The 17,175-nt window shown below is 41.5% G+C and overlaps 1 protein-coding gene across 6 annotated transcripts in view; it reads left to right on the top strand.

Annotated features, from left to right (window-relative positions):
* Positions 1 to 17,175, top strand: part of RUNX2 (RUNX family transcription factor 2) — a 315,866-nt gene that overhangs the window by 158,561 nt on the left and 140,130 nt on the right. For all 6 annotated transcript variants that reach the window (XM_053668297.1, XM_037142580.2, XM_037142581.2 and 3 more), the window contains one exon: positions 17,014 to 17,175. In XM_053668297.1, the coding sequence (XP_053524272.1) occupies positions 17,014 to 17,175 (162 nt within the window). The remainder of the gene's footprint in view (positions 1 to 17,013) is intronic.

Genomic DNA, 17,175 nt, shown 5'->3' with positions numbered 1-17,175 from the left:
CCAGAAGAGCATCTGAGCGGATTGGGCGTGTGGCCCCCTCCACTGACCGGGCTCTCCTCCATTTGGAAGCTCAGGAAGGTTAAGCTCCTCGCCTGCAGTTTTGCAGCCAGGGAGTGGCAGAACAGAACTAGATCTCTTGACTCCTAATACAGTATGGTTTTTCTTTTACAATACCATGCAGCAAATTCCACCATGATCATTTAAAAATAATGTTTACATTTTTCTGGCTATATTTCTAAAAATGAAAATAGAAAACAAGTTTATTTCTAGGTACAGAGAGCTTTTTTGGAATTCTATTACAAGGGTATTAACTGTGTATTTTGGGATTATAGCATGCTAGAATTGATTTATAGATCAATTTTCTCACTTTTTTAAAGTATCCACAAGGTGTTGGGCCCAACAACTTTCCAAAACTTTCCAAATTTGAAGATTCACACACATATAGGTGCCACTCCTCCCCAATTCTGGACACGTGCTCTGTCTTCAACTGCTCCCACGTTGTTAGTGAGATAACACAAGCGTCTGCCCCTAACCAAGGACTTCTACCATGCAGAGTTCCGCCATGACCCAAATGGTTAGGAAAACCCGAGAACACCCATAACAGCAGCAACTTCAAAGTAAATTGAATAGATCTGATTTTTCTCTCTAGATTGATTTTCTTGTTTATTAAGTATGATTTAGACTCTACCACATATAGAGAATTGGGTCTTAGGTAATATGGGGAGAGAAGAAAAGTTCTCTCCTTGAGTTCAAGTCTAGTTGAAGAGACAGTTACCTGTCTGTGCCTGAGACTATGACGTTGTTGTCCCTTGAGTACACATTCTTCTCTCTGTACCCCCTACTTATCTCTTCTACCTATAATGGCCTCTGTCTACTGACAGGATCCACCCATCTTCTAGGTCACTGTTACCTTCTTCAGGAAAGAGTCTTGGAGCCTTCATCCAGAAGGCTGTCTGTCCATCTTCTAAGCTTTAGTTGAGAGTGCCTTATTTTATAGCTTTTGTGAATTTGCTTTTTTCTACCCTGCTAGATTAGAAATTCTTCGAGGGATTTATTACAGGGATTAATTTTCTTTTGTACCTCCTAGCATAGTGGTAGCATCTCATTAACTGTAGGATAAATAAAAGGTTAGATGAGAAGCTATCAGTGCAAGAAGGGCTGGAGTATCATGCCTTGTTAGCATTAACTGTTCTTTCTAATTCCCCATCCCAGGGTGTCGCTGTTCCTCGGTGGTGAACAACAATGGCAGAAATCACATTCCAACGTAGCACTTACATAGTGAAACCATTTGGCATCGTTCTAGTTTTAGAACTACATAATTGCATGATTGAATTTAAATTCTAGTTAAGAGCCTATCTATAATGGATTTTGTGACTTTGTAATATGCCACATATGCATTTTCAGTTCATGGAATCCTTTGGTTAAAGACCTTTGTGACAAAAGAGGGCCCAGTTAGCTCTCATTGGCTTGGCTTTTTCAATATCTCAGGCTCTTACCCCAAAACTGAAGATAATGATCATGGCTGTACAGTCACTACTTGTTCTCACACTTGCCAACATAAAAGGCAAGTCAGAAGAGCAAAATGAAATTAGAAATCATAAATTGAGGAAGTCAGAAGCACTTAGTGTTTCACATGATTGTTCTTTGGTGTCTCTTGCAGTTCCTAGGGCTAGAGGTTCTGGCCATGCGGTGGGCTGGCTGCTGGCAGTGCCGGTCTGATGGTGTCACTGTGCTGTGGTCTTTAGTGGCTGATGCGCTATCTGAGGGCCCAGGGCCTCCTAACGGCTTCCTGAGGAAGTAGCTTCCTCTGTACCTTTTCTTATCTTTTAGACATCTGGTGTCTGTCTCTGGGTGCTAGGAAACACCCAGTGTGTTGTGAATGTCTCCTTTGGATTTAGAATGTGGCGATAGCTGTATAGTAGGGATAGCATGTTAGGAGATATCACTCAAGGTGATCACTGTGTAAAACTCAGTGCTCTCTGGATGGATGAATGAATGGCACCTTTAAAAAAGCTGACTGAGGCCGTTGGATGTGGTGGATTGGCACATTCATCTAGCCTTTGGGGTGGGCATTGTGGTGTTCTGTTATTCAAGTGAACCAGATAGATGCAGTAATTTAATAAAATAAAATGCAACTCACAAGGAACTTACATTTTAATGATAGATGTTGTCCATAAATGGGTCAATAAGCATACATATAAGACAGTTTTAGATTATAGTAAATGTTTTGGGAAAACAGGGTAATATGATAGCAATTTAGGAAGGGAAGAAGCTAACTTTGATTAGAAAATTTGGAAAGGGTTCTTTGAAGAGCTCTGAAGGTCTGAGCAATGGCATGTTAGCCAGCGAGAAGCTCAGCGAGGCTTCAGGAAGCAGTGAATGTGGTGTTCACGGGACAGGAAGGTCAGTGCAGGGGGAAAGCAGCGGGCAGAGCTCCATTATAGTCTTCGGGGTCCTGACAGCGAGCTCAGTTGGGTTTTGTTCTCAGTGCAGTGAGGTGCTATTGCAGGATGTGAAGCAAGAGAATATTATATGTTTTTAAAAAATCACTTTGGTTGCTATGTGAAGCATAGATTATAAGGGGGCAATGGTAGAAGCAGGATCATCATTCCAGAAACGATTGTAGTAGCTCCAGAGAGTTGAGGATGGTAGCGTTTTTCTTATGTCAGAACTCAGGTCACATGCTGGTGCCTCTGCCGGGTCTCTTCCCCCCTGAGCGGAGTCTGAGTTTTCCATACTGTTTACACGTTCCGACTGTTGTTTACATGTCTGTCTCCTCCATCAGATTTTGAACTTTCAAAGTCTAGGGCCATGTTTGTTTATCCCTGTGCTGTCCCTGTCTTATATAGTGCCTTCTGCTTGGTTACTTGGGTTTGGTGATGAATGAATGAACAGGTCATGAACTTCTTTAGGAAGTGTGACCTGTTACTATGCTAGCCCTCATATTTTTCTAGTACCCATTTGATTAAATTACTGTTAGCTACACATTCACTGAATGTGCATCGTGTGCCAGGGACTGTTCTCCTGGGGTTAACTCACACACTCCTCACAAGAGCTCTGTGAAATAGGTGGGCTTGGTTATGAAAACTGAGGCTGAGAAGCGAGAACACTTGCCCAGGGTTCCCACTTACCTTTAGTAAGTGATAAATATAGGAATTAAATTCATATGTATATATATTCATATGAATATATATACACATATGAATATATATATATATATTCTTGAAGGTAAAATGTTTAGGAATATCTTGAAAAACAACTTGCCAGACACCATGCAGAATAACAATAATCTCATCAGCAGCTACCTTGACCGAATTGAAGTTGTTTCTAACCAGTTTTGGTCTAGTTCTGTATTCCCTTGGAAAACAGTCCTTGAAATATTAGGAGGACCCCAGCCAATTCAGGCAGCTGGGCCTGGGCTGTGTCTATGTCTGGCTGTCCTAGGCCTGAAACATTTACTAGTGTAACCCTTTCAAAAATCGGAAGGTATGACTAAGTAGTGTGTGTCTCAACTTACTGTTTTATTCAGGCGCCGAGTGACCACACGATTCTTTAATGTGAAACCATTTGGGAGGTGCCGTGGGCCGGGGCAGGGTGGTGGTGGCTGTGAGTGTGAGGGAGAAAGAACCCTTGAGAGGCTCAGTGACTGAGCAGGAAGAAAGATGGCAGGCGTCGTCAGTGTGAGAAGAGCTGTAGGATGTGGAGAGTGGGAGTTAAGTGAGGTCTCATGCTTTATGACCACTGTGGTCCTACTCACCTGCAACTGTCTTGTGTCTTAAGGAACCGGAATCACCACAGTCAAAAGCAGGTTGTTGGAAGTACTATTTTTTCACTTTACTGGTGCCATGTTTTAATTTCTGAAGATACTGGAAAGTCTTGTCCTGTCTCTTTCCTTTCAAAGCGCCAGTACATTTGCTGCTTCCATGCACATGGCTGAGTAGGGATTATCTTTAGAGGGTATTGCTGGTTACAGTCTTTATGCAAAAAATGCCACGGATCTAGTGCAGAAATGCCATTTCACATCTGTGGAGCTCTGGCAGCCACCTTGTGAGGAAGAGCAGAGTTCATGTCCTGCCTGTGCTGGCTTTGAAGGATAAAACTCAGTAAGGCCCTGGGAAGGGCCAGTGGTCAGCACAGCATGTTGTTGCTTTACCTGTCAGCAGCATCCATAGATTGGTTTCCTATAGGTCTCTGGACTTCTGTCAGTTGCAATGTCCTTATGAACCGAAGATGCTTTGGTTTTATTATGCTTCCAGAAAAACAGAGAGTGGTAATGTTCCAAGGAAAATTAATTTTTTGAGTTCCAAAATCTTGTCTTTAATTTACTCTGTCTGGAATAGAAAATGCATACTTAATATCTAATTGTGTTAAGAAGACTTCATTTCTTGCATAATGTCTCACTTAATGTCTCCATTTCCAGCCTGTCTTTAGGTCTCTGCCCAGCAGAAATCTTTTCTTTCTCTTATTCTTTTTCAAATAATTATCTTTCTCTTTTCAGCTTTATATTTAGTTACAGCTTTGTATACATATATGTAAATGTTACATATATGTATGCATATCTTTTTCCTCTATTAGTTGCCTAAGGACCTCTGTTGTCTCCTTCCACCTTTTGCAATGGGCTCTGGGCACACATAATGATTAGAATAGGGGACTGACTTTGAAATATTCAATCTACAGGGCTAACCCAGGGATGCTCTTTTGGTGTATTTTGATGTTTAAACATAGATAAGCACCCAGAGCTTCAAACATAGAGTTGGTGTCTATTGTGCCATGCAGTATTGAAAGCAACAATATTTTACATATATTATCAGTTTAAAAAGCATTTTTTTTCTTTCGATATATACAGAAGTATTTCGGGAATATAATTGTATGATGCTACTCCCTAGGGCTTTGTTTATTTTGCTAAGGACTTGTTTTTTAACTGTTTAGAAACCATTGGAAGAGAGGTTTCACAGAAGAGTCAGTATTGTGAACCCTATTTAGTGAATAAGAAAACTTTGGCACCAGGAGATTTCTGAAACTGTCAGAGCTGAAACTAGAAATCAGGGTCCAAGGAAGGTGAAACCTGACAAAGTGGTTTAGGTGGTGAGCAGGTGAGGATGTAGGAAAAGGGCCAAGAAGAATAATAAATGTTTGGAGCTGTCACTGCGGTGAGTGGCGTGAAACGAAAATGACTTTGGTTGAGCATCATTGAGGACCCAGCTAAGGAGAGAGATCATTGGAGGAGCCAGACAGCACAGTTGTGGCATTATCTCCTACAGGGGTTACAGTTTGTGAACAGGAGTGGGCTCTGGTGTGGGGTGGATCTTCTGTGAGAATGACACTTTGTCCTAGACTCAGGACAAGTCAGGGAAACAAGGAAGATGTTGGGCCAGCTACCAACATGAAGGAATGTTCTGGAGGTTGATGGGTTAGAGTAAAGATGGAAGAACTTTTGAGGAGAAGTTGGCTCATCTTGTGGCCTTGGAGAAAGCAAAGGCTAGGAGGAAAGGTCTGGGCAAATCCAAGGTGGGGTAGGAGTGTCCGATGGAAAGGTTGAAGGTGGACGGGAGCTCCTGGCTGTGCTTCAGCCATTTCTCCTTTGAGAGGTAGAGATCCTGCTTCTTGCTCTGTCTTCTCCAAAGCTTCAGTCTGACAACGCCTCAAGAAGACAGTCCTCTAGCTCTGTCTGACCAGAGTGGGAAGGGTCTGCTAGTACTCCAATTAATCTATCCCAAGATCGCGTTAACTTTTTGTCATCTTCTCACACTATCACTTGCAGTCCAAGAAAGTTCCTCTTAGGGCAGGCTTCCTCCCTCCTGCCTTGGAGCTGAGCAAGTGCAGCTCCGTCCTGTGTTCCTGTTCAGTCTCATCAGGGCGCTTTCACCTCCTCCTCCTACCTCGTCAGTGTCATTTTGTAGTTCCAATTCTGAATCCGGTGTGTTGGCTAGTCCTTAAAACTTGGTCTTATCTTGAAACTTAAAACGTTTGCTTCTAATTCTTCAAGACTTTGATGAAGATGCTGGATTTAATGTACTTCCCTCAAAGCTGACCTTGATCCATATGGACAACCACTATCAACTGGCTATAAATCAGGCTGGCCTTTTTTAAGTAGCTATTAATCACATTAGAGATAAGGCATATATCTTGCTTGGGTCAAGATACACAATAGGTAGATGAGTTTTCCTTTAATCTATTCTTCTAGTAATCCTAGGAACAAGTTTAAGTGAACCCATTCTGCTTTATTTTATTTTTGAAAGATTTTATTTATTTATTTTTAGACAGAAGGGAAGGGTGGGAGAAGGAGGGAGAGAAACATCAATGTGTGGTTGACTCTCACATGTCCCCTACTGGAGACCTGGCCTGTAACCCAGGAATGTGGCCTGACTGGGAATTGAACCAATGACCCTTTGCTTCACAGGCCAGTGCTCAATCCTCTGAGCCATACCAGCCAGGGCTCATTCTGCTTTCTGATAGTCACTGTGGAGATCAAGGTGAAAAGTTCACAGACCATTGTACATAAACCATTGGAAGTAACTTAAGGACTTTTATTGGACTGCAAGCAAGTCGATAACAACAATGGCTAAAAACAAACAAAAAAAACCAAATTAAGAACAACTGCAGATGGTCCCCAACTTCTGATGGTTCTACTTACAATATTTCAACTTTATGGTGGTGCAAAAGCAATACCTATACAGTAGAAGCCAGCTAGGCTATGATGTTCAATAAATTAGGTATATTAAATGAATTTTCGATTTATGATATTTTCAATTTGTGATGGGTTTGTCAAGACACAATCCCATCGTAAGTCAAGGAGTGTCTGTAGTTGAAATTTAGATTTTACCAATAGCTGTGCCATTTTCAGAATAAGGTGATTGGGGTGAAAGAATGTCAAACTAATAAATATTGTAGAGTAAACTTTAAAGGCATTATTTTTAAATAATTAAATAATTGTCACATGGAAAAGTAATCCCAGAGAGCAACGCTAAGATCAGCAGTGAGTGGAGTTACAAGGAGACCTATTTTACGTAATATAAGGAAGAACTTTGTAGATCGTGCTCTGTTAACCAGAAGCTGTTTGCCTACCAGTTGCCATAAATTCTTGCAACCTTGTGGGTATAATTCATCTTGGAGGAGAAACTTTAATGCGTTTAAAACAGCAAATTGCTCTCCCTTATCTCCTTACCTCTCTTGGGCCTTAATTTCCTCTAAGCATGCTCATTCTCCTCCTTCTACTTGAAAAAAAAAAAAAAACTCTTGATAGGGAAGATTAAATCAAAATAGTGTTGGGTAATTTTATAACTGTCATCAGTCAAAATTATGGCCATTGTTGTACATTAGCATCATCTGGGGAGCTCATTAAATGTACAGACGCCCCAGCTTTACCTCTGAACCAGAATGTACCAGGTGGAGCCTGCCTAATTCACCACTGCAGGCCCAAGGCCAGTTACCCCAGGCTTACCTCGCTCACCCAGAGCCACTCCTGATTCAGCCAGGGGCGTCTCAGAAAGCCTTATTTTCATGGTCAGGTGATGTGTGGGGGCAGCTAAGTGCCTTGGGCTCTTTCTGATTTCCAGAGTGCAGTTCCTGGACTCCACCCCTGCGTCCGTTTCAGCTTCTGTTTTCCCTCCACACCCTTCCCTGTGTGCCCAGTCCTGCACTGGCTTCTCCCCTGTTTCTGTTACGGTGCTGTCAGAGGAAGGTCTTAAGTATGCATATCTGATTATGTCACACCATGCTCAAAAGCACCTCTGTGACCTTCCATTGCACCTCCAGTGTAGCCCAGCAGGTTCTGCTTAGCCTGGCTCCTCCCTGCCTGCTCTCCAGTCTCAGGTCACACTCTTTTGAATCTTTTGTCAAGTAATCCAACCAAACTGGCTTTCTCAGCTTCTCCCCCAAACTATACCCCAAACTATACTGCCTCAGTCCCAGAAACTTGATACATGCTGTTCGCTTTTCCAGAAGTTCTCCTATCCCCACCTACGATCTCCTAGATTTCTGTTTGCTATTCAGTTCTTGGCTTGGTCACCACGTCATTAGAGAAATCTTCCCTGACCCCCAGGCGTGGTTGAGGCCCCACTGTACATTCTTAGGATGTGAAGGATATCCCATTTTTGCACTTCCCACAGTTGTCTGAGAGTTGATTATTGGTCTCACCTGCCAAACTGAAAACTCTGTGAGGGCAGAGATTAGGTCTGTCTTTGCCATAATACCCCCAGTGCACAGTGCCAGAGGAGGCGTCTGATGAATATTTTTTGAATGAATGGATGAATGACTGGGAGACAGTTCTCAGAGCCGTGGATTCCATCATCTATCAGATAACCAGAATCACCATGCCTGAGACCTTCTATAACACACTGGATGTTGATATCAAACTGATTTGAACCTGAATTTATTGTACCCACTTCAATACTGTGATTTGAAGTAAGGGTCATTTCTGTTGGCCAGGACCACATCCCAGTTATATCTCAAGTTCTGGTCCTACCTGTTTGTGGTTTCTTCCCCTCTCTTTGCTAACTTTACTTTCAAGATCCAGGATGTGCCAAGGTCAAGGCCAGGTTAAGTGTGTGTGACGGGTGGTATAACCTCTTATTTCTTCTGTTAGGTTTCTTTTCTTTTTAAATAACAAAGTCCCCTTATTTGAGTTCCACTTAGCCGAAAATTGGTGATAACTTAAAAGACGCTTCTCACTACTTTGTCCTAATAATTGGACTTCCTTTTGGATTTTCTTTGAGCATTTTTTTCAGGATACGATGTCTTAAGCTATACATACCATTTCTTATTCTCTTCCCTGATGTTGTCTCATGAGATTTACTAAGCTCCTCTTCTCCTATTGTAACATAACCTGTTGTCATGTCCTATACAGCATCCAATTTTATCAGGTTTGCTGCTTTTTTGCTTTTTTTCTCACACTTCAGTCTAAAGCTCTATGACTCAGTTGTGTTGGTTTTCTGCCAAGTGATTTTGGTAGCTACCTTGGTCAGTTTGAGAAATCCCCCAGTGGTGACGGGGATGGGGATCAAAGTCCTGCTCTTGGTGACTTCTCCGCTGACGTGAGCCCAAGCCCTCTGTGTGGGGAGATGCATGACATCAGCCACTGTCAGCTACATTTCATAGCCACCCCAAGTCAGCCCAACGTGGCTTTAGTAATTTCTTTTTAAAAAATGTATTATATTGATTGAGGCGGCATTGGTTAATTGTTAGTAATTTCTGTTGCAATTGCTATCTCCTGAGTACTTGGAATCATAGCATTTCATAGCTAGAAAACATCTTAGAAATAACCCATTTATTCCCATCTTATGGGTGAAAAAAGTAAGAGTCGGAGAAGGCAAATTATTTGTGCACAACTGCACAGTCAGTGCGAAGCCTCCAGTCCAGGGCTCTTCCTGGGCTCGGAGGAACCTGCTTGTTTTAAGATTGCGTTTGCTGTTAGTCAGGAAAACCAGAAGTAAGTGGCAAAGTTTATTCAAAAATTTAGTCCAGCTAAAGGGTTATTAGAGATGACATGAATTTAACATTTAGTATTTGGCATAAATTGCTTTAAAATGGGACTTAATGTACTATGAATGTAATATCTATACCATGAATGTTAGTATATCTTTATTATGAATGATAGTAATATGACGGAAATAGTTGAGAATAGGAAATTGTAAGCCTGCCTCTCTCCATTAGCATTATTGACTTTACTTGACCCTCATAGCAATTGAGAGGCATAATCTTAAATCTGTAGGTCGTGTATACGGTTCATTTTAAATAACCCAGTTTCCTCAAGAAATATTTGAGGTCTACACAGCCTGATTTGAGAACCGAGTAAAGGAAAAAATGGGTGGAGAATAAGGGGGAGAGGTGTGGATCTCTGTAACTGCACCCACCCTACTCCCCAAATGCAGCAGGTGCTGACTGTAGACACACTGAGCTTTGGCAGAAGTCCCTGGCTGGTGTCATGTCACATTGCACAGAAGCCCGCTGGCAGCATAAACAGGAAGGAGCCTTTTGTGTGCTGGTGCAGGCTTTGCCCCTGTTGACTTGCTTCCTCCCATCTCTGCGTGAAGTTCGGCACCACGTCCACAGCGTGCCTTCTTGTTCCTGACCTTAGGGAAGGGGGCCTTCTTCGCACCCACACGTGCTTGACCACAGTGTTTATCGAAGGAGGCCTGCTAAGAGCGACCACGGACTTTCCTCACAGACCTTCCACTGGGCTTTGTAAAGCTCTCTGACCACTCTGCTCCCCCTCAGACTTATTAAGAAAAGACCTTTACATGTCTTCCCAGAGTCAGTTCGTCTTCCTAGGGTGCCTTTTTTCTAACCATCTGTCCTCCTCCTTCCTCTTTTATTATGGCCCTAAGCATTTAGAGTTAATTATGCAGACATGAAATTTAGCTTTTCAGTCATTTGAAAGTATGGCAACTCTTAGAGGCCATGACTTTTACATATCGTTTTAGGAAACGCACAGCCACTCCGTCCTCTTCCCCATTCCAGTTACAAACTTCAGAAGCTGTGGTCCGACTCACAGAGGAGAGCTTGCTTTTCTCACACCGCAGGACTACTTAAACGGTTGTCTCCATTTCTGCCTGATGCAGAGACAGCTTGAGACTCGGGAACCCTCCTCCCCCAGCTCGCATTTATGAGCAACCCCTGGTTATGTTGCCTTCTGTACTTTGATGTTTTGGAGGTTTACAGAATGGAAAGCAGAAGTTACCAATCTCCAAGTAGCTAAAGCTGAAGGAAGGCCACCATAGAGGGAGAAATGATAATGTCCACTCCAACATTGGTGTTCTGTGGTTTGTACGGCTCTCTATCTGCACGGCTTTTTTTAAAGACACAAGTACATGCTTTGAACAGTTTTGAATTGTTTTACATCTCTTAGTCTTACTTTCCCAACTAGTTATGTTAGCTTTTTCCAGGCGAGAAACGTCCTTTGTTGTTTATCTGTCTCTTAGACCATCACACTGCCGTGCTGGCGTACAGGAGCTGTTTATCACAATAAAAATGGATAATTTGCTGATTCACCAGAACCACATAAAAAGTGTTCCCCCGCAGAAGTCCTGTGAGTGTGACAGTTATGACCATTTGTACTCTTTTGATGAGAAAGGACTAGCTAAGTAAGAGCCTTGCCCTGGACTGAGGGAGTTGGAGAGAAGCTGACAAGTGCATGTGGCCTCGGGGGCCTGGTGTCCTTTTACCTGCTGGCTGTATGTGGGGTACTGCGCAGTGTGGGAGTGGCTGTGTGAGACCCATGGTGCCTCGCTTGGAACAAATGCTGAAGGGATTCCTCATGTCGAATGACGGGCTCCTTTTCATTTAACCTGAGCTCTCAGTAGCTAGACTTGGTCTGCTCTTACAAACGAGACCTCGGTTTCTTTTGGAAGTGTGCTGTTGCAGATCTGAGGTGTCGATAAATTGCCTGACCTTCTACACTCGGTGGTAGTCCTTAGCAGTTAGAGCCTGGGGACTGTTTTCTCATTGGTTTCATCCCTGGGGGTGGTGTGGGGGGTGGTGCCCTGCTCTGCCCTCATTCTGCTTCTTTCTCTTCTTTCCCATTTAGTCATTTTGATTAGTCACATCCTGCCTGTGAGTACAACAGGCTCATAATATAGGAAAGATCTGATTTTCTCTCTCAAGTTTGTTACAGGCCAAATTTGATTAAACTTCCCTTTATAACCCCCCTTTTTAGGGGCTAGGAGAAAAGTTTGGGAGAAATAAGGGTGGTGTTTTATTTAAATTGCAAATTTACTGAAGGACTTGAGGATGTGCACATAAAAACCCCACCACCAAGGGTTTTGTTTTTAAATTGTCATATCTATATAAAAACATGTTATGGTTTTGAATTTCTATAATATAGTAATAAAAGTAATATTGATACCATTTCTGAAGACTGCCATGAAAAATAATGGATTATAGTTTTTAAAACCACAAAATATTTAAAATTTAGCAGGAGTTTTCATCTCTTTTGAAAATTTCTGTGAAATAGAGTTCAGTTATTCTTGCAAAATTTGCGGGTGCCTATAGGTGATTACATGCCACCCAGGATATCACAGCAAGACTGTGATTGGCTCCTGTATTCTCTGAGACACAAAAATCAAGGGTATTCTTGTTGATGTCGGAGTGGGGGAAATGGTTCTTCCCTCCATGTTTCTGCCAACCATAAAAGACAAACGGTTCAGTGTAACTCTGGACGGGGTAGAGGCAAGGAATGGATCACACCAGCTCTGTGGGGCCAGAGGCCGAGATGAAGCCAGTTTCTTGTTCGTTAGTGGTTGATTAGCAGGTTTGTCTCAGAGCTGGGCCCTGTGCTCTTCCCTGTCAGTAGCTTTAGGATTGACTGGTGATACGTGAAAAACATTTGTCACCTGCTCTGACTCACCCAAGTTGCGAGTGAATCTCAGAAGTCTCAGGTTTCTTCAGGAAGTTGAGTTCAGAAATCTTTTAGGAGATCAGGTTAAGGTGACTCTTTTCTACTGTAAACTTTAGTAATTGTCCACAACCAAGCAAATAGGCATATATTTATGATAAGGTTATGGCTTTTTTGTGTGTGTGATTGGGCATTTAGGAAGTCAAGATATTTTTATAGCCATTTTCTCCACTGAAATTTTGAAAAAAGTTGAAGTGTACAGTAGTAGAAAACACACTAAAGTAGATTAGGATTTCTCCATCTGGGAGGAAGCAAGACTTAAGAAGGAACATGACTGAGATTGGATGGTTGTACTGGGCATTGATAGGGTCGTCACAGCGTCTCTCACTGGTGGGCTTCAGAACTGTAGGAAGCTTTCTCAATGTTGTCCTCTGCTGCAGTAAGAGTCTGCGGGCTGGAAACATATGCACAGAATGAAGGTTCTGTAAAGGCGTGGGTTTTAACACTGCTGAACATAAATTGGGTTCTTTTCTGTACTAAGTTTGTTACTATGTTATCTCACTTAATCTTCATAACAGCTTAAGTAGGGAGGTCTATTTATCCCCATTACACAGATTAGCAAACTTGAAGCTCAGATAGGTTGTATAATTTGTCGGAGATCACCCAGGCCAGAAATACTGGAGCTGGGATTGAGAGCAGCTCCTTCACGGGGCACCGGGCGAGGCCCAGGGTGTCTGGAGACCATTGTTTGTATTTCAGGTTGCTGTCCGACAGAAGGAGTGTAATCAATAATATTGTAGTAACTGTGTATCGTGTCAGATGGGCGCTAGACTTATTGGAGCGATCATTTCATAAGTTATATAAATGTTTAATCACTATGCTGTACCCTAAAATTAATATACCATTTTATGTCAACTATAATTCAATGAAAAATGTTACAAATATTACTGGCCCTTTTAAAATTACTTACACTAAAATCTAGGGATCCTCACATGGCAGTTTGTGTGTTTTATTTCCTTTAGTAACTCCGTCTTCTTAAGTGGGTCATTATCATAGAGCATCAGGGTGGCAGCCTTGAGAGAGAATGGCTGGGCTGCAGCCTGCCCTCCAAGAGCCTGGAAAAAATTCACCAAGAGAGATCTTCTTGCTTGTTTAGGGATAGCAAGAAGTTATTTTTGCTAATCTTGGATATCTTCAGCAAGGACCTCCACTAAAAGTTAAAACTGTCCATTAATAGACCATCTTAGTATATACTCTGGCAACCAGGAAGTTTATATAAAAGCCCAAACCTCACCAATATAAATTTTTTTATAGGGGAAGTTAGAAAATGACTAATTACTACTAATGTAAAATTCCACTATTCACTCAGGCCACCCTGGAAAGTTCATTCAGTGGTGGTTTATTGAGCACCTACTGTGTGCCAGGCATGATGTTGAATTGTGCTGAATGTGATCATGGAAATTGTCAAGAATAACACTAGGAAATCTAGCTATCGTGGATGGTTAGGGTTATATTTTTAATTTTTTTTGAATAATAATCATGCACTCTATGTTACTTAATGCTTACGCAACTCTCTGAGATAGCGTTATCACGCCCATTTTACAGATAAGGAAATTAAAGCCCAGCAACATTAAGAAACATACCCCATGTCAAACAGCAGGGCCTTGAAGACATGAGCTTTTCAAGAGAATGTTTTAATATAGTACTTTACAGTTATCCAAATGCTTGTATTTACATTATCCCATCTACTTTTATAAACAAAAATAATAGTAGTTACTATTATAGTCATTTTACAGATAGCAATAATCCCTTCTATTTATTATACACATGATATTTCCAAGAGTGCCAGATAACTTATCATATAAGGTATGGTTCATGTAATACTCACACCAACTCCAATAAGCATCACTATTCCCCTTTTGCAGATGAGCAGCAGCTAAGGCCCCAAAGTTTCAGTCGTTTGGTTAGCACAGCGGGGAGCTGTGTGATTCAGCCCAGGCTTATCTGCCTGGCCCAGTACATGTCACCACTTTGCTGTACTCACTTTACCGTGTTGTGCTGTCTCATTTTCCACGTGGGAAACTAAGGCACAGAGAGCATGTGAGCACAGCCGAGGTCGTACAGCTTGTAAATAGCAGAGCTGGACCTCAGCTTAGATCCTCTCGTCAGAAAGCTGCTGGTTTGCTCGGCACTGAAGTGTGTTTCTCCACGAGGAGAACCGAAAGAGCGTATCAGTTCCCTAATTCCTTTTGTGATACGTTTAACCTTAGTAACTGTAGTTACTCTTTACGTTTCTTTCTGTTTTTCTCATTTGGGGGCAGGGAGCTCCCCATACTACTGGTAACAACATGTTACGGTGGAGGACTGAGCACATAGGCTACACTACCTGCTCAGGAAGTCATCTGGGGAGGTTAGATTAGAACTCACATCCAAATGTGACTGTGTGCCCAACTCGGTTAGCGCTGTAGTTCTTGAACTTTTTGTCTGTTGAAAATGTTGCTTGAAAGGAGGCCTTGCCTTTATTAGATTGCTTCTGGTGCTGTGAGGAATGCATTTTTTTTCCATCTGAAGATCATTTACCATTTCTCTGAATAATGAATTACATTTATGGTTAAAGCAAGGAAGTCAGTATCAGATACGTAACAAGGACCACTCACTCAGATTTGAAATATTGCCAATCTATACAATCTCAGCCTTGAACATTTTAAAGTACAAAAGTTCATTATTTTAACAATCAAGTGTCCTTTAGATTTCTAAAGGAAAAGTTTATGGTAACCATTTAGAGTACTATACTTTTATTCAAATTGCAAACTCAGGTAAATGTCTCTTAAAATTGAATTGGATGAAACTTTTCTATATGTTTGTTGATAGAATAAATATCAGATAAATACCCAGATGTGTTTAATTATTTTGACTCAGGAAAAGTATGTCCTATTTAGAAAGTCTTTAAATAAATTGTTTCTGAATTGAACAAATAAACGAGAAATAGCTGAAACTAAATTACTTTGACTGTATAGAAAAACTGAAAGGCTTAAAAAAGGAATCATCTTAGAAAGACCAATGTCTTGTTATTTTTATTTTTAGAGATAAACCTGAATTGACTATTCAAATATATTAATAGTTTTTGAAAATTAAGCTTTTCATAGTCAGAGGCTGGTAGGCGATGTGGGAATAATTTTAATCCTATTAACCAATGAATGAACTTCTGTGTAAATGTGTTTTAACCATGGAACTATCCCTGTGTCACCAAGAGGTGTTTTTTAAAGAGAAGAATTGCTACTTACTGAGTGCCTCCTATGCTAGTCCTCTCTGCCTTGTTTTCTCGTGTAACTTTCACGTTCCTGTGATTTAGATGTTATTACCCCCCCAACCCCTTTTGTAGATAAGGAAACTGAGGCTCAGAGTCGCTAAGCACTTATCCCAAGGTCACACAGCTCGAAAATGGAAGTCTCAGAACTTGAACCTAATTCGGAACATTCCAAAGTCCACAGATATTCTCATATACATAGCTGTTCTTGTGAATGGCCTGGTATATTAGAAACTTAAAAATTAACAAACATGTTTAAAATTAGCAAAAGAAATATTGAGAGAAATTGGCTTATGATTCTGTTTGATTAGCTTTCAAGTAAGAACAAAGCAGTTTGACATATACACCTTTTCCAACCTGGAAACATATAGCAAATGTATCTTTCTTTCTTATGTAGACTGATTCTTCTGATAAATCTTCTTGGCCCTGAATTGAGTTTGTACTTCCAAGAAATTCCATAGAGATACATCAAAACATATTGTTAATGCTCAGCAGTTAACCCTAACAAGTCGGCTGCCCACTATTTTTATTACAGTGACTGTAGGTAACAGTAGGTCACATTCCTAACATGTGACATCTTTTGAAACAGATTCCAAAAGGATTAGAGACATTTCCCTATTCTCCTGCTTTGGGTCATTTTCTTACTGTCTGGACAGTAATGCAGCTTTTCAGTTCTTAGCATTACTTAACTTTGAAACTAAATTTTGTCTTTTTGTGAAGGTTATTTTCTGGAGTAACTTTACCCCGAGAATGATATAACTAACTTCCCTCTGTTCTGTCCTTCTCACCTGCTGCCTCCTCTGTTCTCATCTCTACCCGAAACCTCTTCACCCTACGCCAGAAGTGCCATCCCATTGACCTGCCTGGACGGAAAGTGCACTGTGCTAAAATGATGGAAGCGTGCATGCTAAAACCAAAATGCACGTCTGAAAGAGAGCAGCTGGACATGCAGCAGTAAGAAGCAGCTGTCCACCTGTTCCTCAACCTAGTTAATTGTCCAAAAACATTTTAAACTTAAAAGAAAATACAGAAAAGTAAACTTAAAAGTAATACGTGTTTACTGGAGTAAATTAGAAAATACAGAAAATAAATAAAATGGAATGCAGCTTTGTAAAGATAACCGAAGCAGATTGTTTCCTAAGGACCATTAGACTTTCCAAACCAAAATATTTCTGTGAGAGACGAGCAGTCCTTGTGTGCAATCCATTTTCTTGCCCCTACAGTCTGCAAGGCTCTGGGCTACACAGGGCCTGAGAGGATGGGGCTGTGGGGGATAAGTGGAGCTTATATATTCTTTTTTTTTGTTCTGCTTTCTTCTTTCTAACTTTGGTTTCACAGCAGCTGGTATACTAAAGATTTTTCTTCTTTCTCCCAGACCCCAGGCAGGCACAGTCTTCCCCACCGTGGTCCTATGACCAGTCTTATCCCTCCTACCTGAGCCAGATGACGTCCCCGTCCATTCACTCCACCACCCCGCTGTCTTCCACACGGGGCACGGGGCTTCCTGCCATCACCGACGTGCCCAGGCGCATTTCAG

Source organism: Artibeus jamaicensis, unplaced genomic scaffold (assembly GCF_021234435.1).
Source record: "Artibeus jamaicensis isolate MK-2021 breed Jamaican fruit bat unplaced genomic scaffold, CSHL_Jam_final contig_484, whole genome shotgun sequence".
Classification (NCBI taxonomy): domain Eukaryota; kingdom Metazoa; phylum Chordata; class Mammalia; order Chiroptera; family Phyllostomidae; genus Artibeus; species Artibeus jamaicensis.
Note: the sequence above shows the minus strand (reverse complement) of the source record. Positions and strands in the feature narration are given on the sequence as shown.